Consider the following 6,188-nt stretch of genomic DNA (forward strand, 5'->3'; position numbering starts at 1 on the left):
TGTTACTTTGTTAACGGCAGGCTGTAAATAATCGACTCTGGCCCAGGCAGTCCAGTGGTGGGCATCATGGCCATCGATCTGCGAACATCGAACACGACCAAATCATTATCTAATTATCCAAAGAGTGAGTGAGTGAGTTTTACGCCACTTTTAGCAATATTCCAGCAATATCACGGCGTGGGACACCGGAAATGGCCTTCACACATTGTACCCATGTGAGGAATCGAACCCGGGTGTTTGGCGTGACGAGCGAACGCTTTAACCACTAGGATACCCCACCGCCCACTTCTCCATAGAAAGTCAACATGGGTCAAAGACTTTATCATGAAATTAAAATCTATCAGCCTTACCAGCATATGTATGGTTATATTAAATCTAATAGGAAATGATTGAAGTCTAGTTATTTAAACATTTGAACAAATTTAAACATCATCTAAAAACTTGCAGTGAGATTTCTGAAAGTGTTAGGTTCTTATGCATTATGCAGAATCTGTGTCGAAAAGTGTTTTTATCATACCTTATCCCTTATGAATAAACTTTAGTAGTAGGAAAGTAATCCGTTCAGCACAGACAATAGCATTCCTAAGAGAACAAAAGCATTCCAGAGCATAACAATAGCATTCCAGAGCATAACAATAGCATTCCAGAGCAGTAATCCTCAATCGATTGAGGATTAATCCTCCCTATGAGCACAATGCATTCCAGAGCACAATAGCATTCCTGAGCACACCTCCCTATGAGCACAATAGCATTCCTGAGCACAACAATAGACATTCCAGAGTATTCATACTCAAAGCATTCAACCTATTGACGTTGTAACGAATAAACATTCAGAGGAGAGTCAAAGCATTCAATAGAATACAATAACATTCCAGAAGACATGAATAAGCATTCCACAGGGCATTAAAGCTTCTTAAGCATTCAATCTATTGATGTCACGGGTGAACAAACATTCCACGAGTAGAATAAAGCATTCCACAGAATACATTAAACATTCCATAGCTCTCTGAAAATCATTTCAACCCTGGCGAACGAACATTCCTCAGTTAGAATAAAATATTCCACTGATGTAGAGTATTAACCAACCAAACTGCATGTGTACCACTCTACATCCAATCAGTGCTTACATGCTCTACACAATCCCACCATATACCTTTTAGTATTAGACATTTCAAATCAGTTTCATCGTCATTATCGAGTGAACAAGTTTCAGAAACACACCTCTGCTTGCAATTCATATGGCACAGAAGATGTTTCACCTTCAACATGTGGACTTTTCAACAGACCAGCTGCTCTCGAGTACGTTTCAAGAAATGAAGGATATTCTTAACACTCAGCTTCATTTGCACGAAACGATGATGCGAACAAGTGAGTTGTATAAAACCACATACACAGAGATGTTCCAGAGAATGAAGACTCTAGAACAGAAATTCCCCTCGCTATCGCCAGCTCTCATGAGCTTGATGTTGGATTATTCAAAAATCTCTGCCACCACTCAGGATAGTAATTCAAGTAACAGAAAACGTCAGTCACCCAACAAGCGTGTTGCTAAAGCTAAGAAGCCAAGGAAAGTGAAGGAACAGAAAAGTGGCCAGAAGCAGAAGTCTCAAAAGAAGAAATCCACTCCTCCTATACAACCAAAGTAAGCAAATAGTTTATCATTTGGAATAGCTTTTCATTTACGTACATGTTACTGTGTTTGCAGTTCTACATTCTCCCATCTTATTTGTCATTTTCAGGAACCTGGGAGAAGATACTGAAGCAGTGTCAACTCCATCCCTCACAACCCGACCCATAACACCTACCACAGAACCTACTATAGACGACTGGTGGTTGGATTACACTCATCTCATGGAGGACATAGAACAGCAAGAGAAACAAACCACAGACATAACAGCTGTTGATTCATCCAGTGGAATCATGGAAGATCTCTATCAGGAAGAGAAACTTACTCCTCTTCAGAAAAGTTGCAGTGTATGTCGTCACAACAATAAGTTGCGTTACATCAGTTGTAATAGTGGACAAATTCAGTGTCATGTGTGTTGTATGGATCTCATGAACTGTATGTGCTACTATGATGAAGGCGACATGATGAAAGACATGGTATCGCGCCAGGACTTTGAAGGTCATATCCTATCAGTGTAAATACAGAAGTGCTTTCATCATGCTCTGTAACATGGCGGTTATCATTATGCATCGTAACAAACTTTAGTGAATGTTCAAATAAAATGAATAAACCCATGCTGTTTCATGTTATATATTGCTTAGTCAGTCACAGTTTCCACAGTGCAACATGAGTTCGGAAAAGAAGAGCAGCATGTTAAAAGCAAGAAAAGCCATAGAAAAGTATTATTTCAATGCTGAAAATCCTGGAGCTTATTTTGGTCCAACAAAACTTCGTGATGAATTGAAGAAAAACAGACAACATCATATCAGGTTGAGGAATGTGAAACGATTTGTGAAGAATCAAGATGCCTATAGTTTACATAGACCAGTCAAGCATAGATTTAAAAGGTTAAAAGTAAGGGTGAATTTTATGAATGAAATGTTTGATGTGGATCTGGCCGACCCTCTCGTTATAGCAAAGAGAATGATGGTATCAGATATTTGCTGGTGGCTATTGATATCTTGAGCAGATATGCTTTTGTGCTACCTTTAGAAAACAAGAAACCTGAATCGGTGTTGAAAGCCTTCAAAGAAATACTGAAAACTAGACAACCAAAGAAGGTTCGCACAGATGCTGGATCAAATTTCGAGCAGGCTTTTGAGTCATATTTGAAAAGAAAAACATCACTCACACCATTACACGGAATGAAAACATTAAAAGTAATTACATTAGAACGCTTCAACAGAGCGCTAAAATCACTGATTACGCGTTACATGACTCACAACAATACCAAACATTACATCGATGTTTTACCTAAACTAGTGCACAACTACAATCATACATTGCATTCCTCCTACCGAATTTATCACCTGCACAAGTGAGTAAGGACAATGAATTGAAAGTTTGGCAGCATCTGTATGTCAAACCTTTGTTGAAACATCTCAAAAAGTCTGCACCCTAGGAAGAAATTCAGATATAAAGTAGGAGATCTTGTTAAGCATTCCATATCTGAAGAGACCTTTCAACACAGAACTTGACTTGAAGTGGACACAAGAACTGTTCAAAATAGCTCATCGTTTTAAAAGACAGGAAATTCCACTGTACAAACTCAAAGATTTTCATGATGAAATGATCAAAGGTACTTTTTATACTGGTGAATTGCAGAAGGTCAATAAAGGAGAGGATATTGAGTGGCAGGTGGAAAAGATCTTAAAGAAGAAACGTATGAATGGAAAGACTTATGCTTTGGTTCGATGGTTAGGTTGGCCCAAATCCTTTGATTCTTATGTGGAGGAAAGTCAATTGAAAAATTTGTAATGGAGAAATATGTGTTTCTGAAGTGTACAGACTCAAAGAAAGATTACTTCAAAGGGAACACCCGTACCATTTTCGTGTGAAACTGAATCAAAGATTGATGTTTGATGGCTTCTGGATAGTCAGCTTGACAGAATTAAACTTTGGAAAGGTAGATCTCACTCATATATGAATGACCCTTATGTAGATGTGTTGTGTAACTTATGTGATAGTTCATTGGTAGGACACACTCAATTACCATTGTTGAGACGTTTAGACCTGAGGAGGGGCCTAACTTTAAATTTGCTAATGAATACAATATCCATGTGATGGTGAAAGAATCTCCAGACATTGAAATTAGTATAAAAGCAAGTGATGGAACTCCACTATCATTCTTGAAGAAGAGACTCACCTAACACTTCACTTCAGACGTTACCCTTTGCTGGTTAATATGGAGTCTTTACCTCTGTATGTGCCCGATTACAACAAATGGCAGAATTTTTTCAAGAAACACATGACAGGTAGTTCTCAATTGGTGAATGGAAACCCGCGACCTAAGCTCATTACATCTCATCAACCTGAGGAAGCATCAAAAAGTTCAAGTCAAACTGCAGGTGACTTCTGAACCTCAAAGTGTGGTGGAAAGAGCAGATGCTAAAGAAAGAGACAGAAATCATTAAAAGAGCTGCAGGTGAACAGGTGGTCACAACCAAGAGGATACGTCCAACAAGCAACATCCCTCCAAGACAGCTCGTGTGCTCAAGTACACTCCAGTGAAAGAAAAGGATATCTTTAGTTAACACCATGTGGCTGCTCACCAGTAAAATTTTCAAGAGATTGTTCCCGAGTCTTTAAATTTATTCACACTACCCCATTTCAGACATGTATTCAACAACATTACTATGAAAATGTACGTCCAGTGAGTCAAATCAACGACGAGGCGCCTTTGGAATTCAGTATTTCTAACACAGGTAGTGACTACCTTGATTTGAAGAGGACAAGATTGCACGTGAAACTCAAGGTCACTCACAATGATGGGAGCACCTTGCTTCCCAAAGAACATGTCGCCCCAGTCAACCTGTTTTCTTCCAGTCGCTTTTTAGTCAACTATCCGTTTATTTGAATGACACGCTGGTCTCTTCCACAAACAATCATTATGCTTACAAGAGCATGATGAAAGCCTTACTGAATTTTGGAGCTGATGCAAAGACTACACAGTTAACCTCTCAGTTGTTCTACAAAGATGTAGGAGAATCGAACAGTGATATAGAATCAACAGATACAGAAACGGGAAGCAACACAGGCTTGATGAGACGAGGACAGTTCATTGCATTGAGTCAAGAGATGACTATGTCTGGAAACTTATTTGAAGATGTGTTTGAGATGGATAGATACATGATTAATGGTGTACCTATGACTATGAAATTGTACAGATCCTCTCCTACCTTCTGTCTCATGAGTGGTGTTGCCAACAAAAATTCACTATAACACTATTGGATGCTTATCTCAAAGTCTGCAGACTGAATGTCAACCCAGCCCTGATTATAGCTCACAATACCTTGTTTGAGAACAACTCTAATGCTCTCTATCCTTTCATCAAATCTGAGGTGAAGGTCACTAGCATTCCTGTCTCTCAGTTAACACATACCATTGACAATGTCTCCAATCCCATTGCTAATCGTTATATCATAGGCTTTGTAGATAGTAGCAGCTTTAATGGGAAATATGATGGGAATCCTTTCAATTTTCAATCCAGCATGATTAAAACGATCAACCTGTATGTGAATGGTGTCAGTGTCCCAGGAAGAGCTACAAGTGTAGACGATGTAGACACCTATCTCAACCTGTTTGATAGCAAGAAACTTTGGTGTCAAAACCAGGAAATGGTATTTCAAGAAACGACTTTTTGCTTGGCAGCTCTTTTTGTTTACCAACTGGATGAAGTAGATACTGATTACCTCAATCTTGTGAAATCAGGAAATGTGAGACTTGAAATTGAATTCAAATCTGCTTTGACTAAGACATTGAGTTGTGTTATCATGAGTGAAAGAAATTCCATCATAGAAATTGATAAAGCGGAATGTGTACATCAAGTAAACATGAAAGCTTCTGAATTGAAGTGTACCATTCAGTGTGATCCTGTCTTACAGAGTCATGTCCTGGGAGTGTATGCTAAAGATACTTTGCCTGTACTCACATCTTCTATGATAAGAAAGAGGGTTGGACTTATTGTAAATACAGACTGTAGTCAAAGAAAGGACGTCACTGGGTTGCTATGTATTTCAAAGGAAAGAGAGCAGAATTGTTTGACAGCCTATCAGAACCCATTGATGCTGTATTTGATAGTTACCTAAAATCCTATGTTCAATCATACTTGCACAACAGTAAACGGATACAATCTTTAGATTCAAATGTGTGTGGGTTCTATTGTTTGTATTATCTGTTATGTACATTGAAACCTCACTGGAGTTTTCATCGTATTGTTCATCAGTTTGACATAAAGGAACTTCCTATGGAATGATACTTTGTATCTCAGTATATATGCAACTATTTCAAATACTGTACCCCTTCTTGTTTTAATTGACAATGATGTACAATGTTTTACCATGTGTATAAAAATAAAAATAAAAATAGATTTAGTTCAAAATGATGTTTTGTTATGTATAAATACCCTCCATGCTTGTGAGTAAGTTCAGTTTCATACTGAACAGCAGACAAAGATACATCATGGATGAAAGTGCTTGTCTGTTACCTTTTAAAACGCCTACAACCATATCCGTGATAGGCG

The 6,188-nt window shown here is 38.3% G+C and overlaps 1 protein-coding gene across 1 annotated transcript; it reads left to right on the plus strand.

The window, feature by feature from the left end:
• Positions 1-885: 885 nt before the first annotated feature.
• On the plus strand, positions 886-2,145 carry LOC124265492. The gene is made up of 2 exons (XM_046700287.1): positions 886-1,642; positions 1,740-2,145. The coding sequence occupies exons 1-2, from the start codon at positions 1,239-1,241 to the stop codon at positions 2,143-2,145; spliced, it is 810 nt and encodes a 269-aa protein (XP_046556243.1). The 5' UTR covers positions 886-1,238.
• Positions 2,146-6,188: the final 4,043 nt, after the last annotated feature.

The sequence above is a fragment of the Haliotis rubra genome, unplaced genomic scaffold (genome assembly GCF_003918875.1).
Source record: "Haliotis rubra isolate DU_JTF1 unplaced genomic scaffold, ASM391887v1 Scf98, whole genome shotgun sequence".
In the NCBI taxonomy this organism is placed as follows: Eukaryota; Metazoa; Mollusca; class Gastropoda; order Lepetellida; family Haliotidae; genus Haliotis; species Haliotis rubra.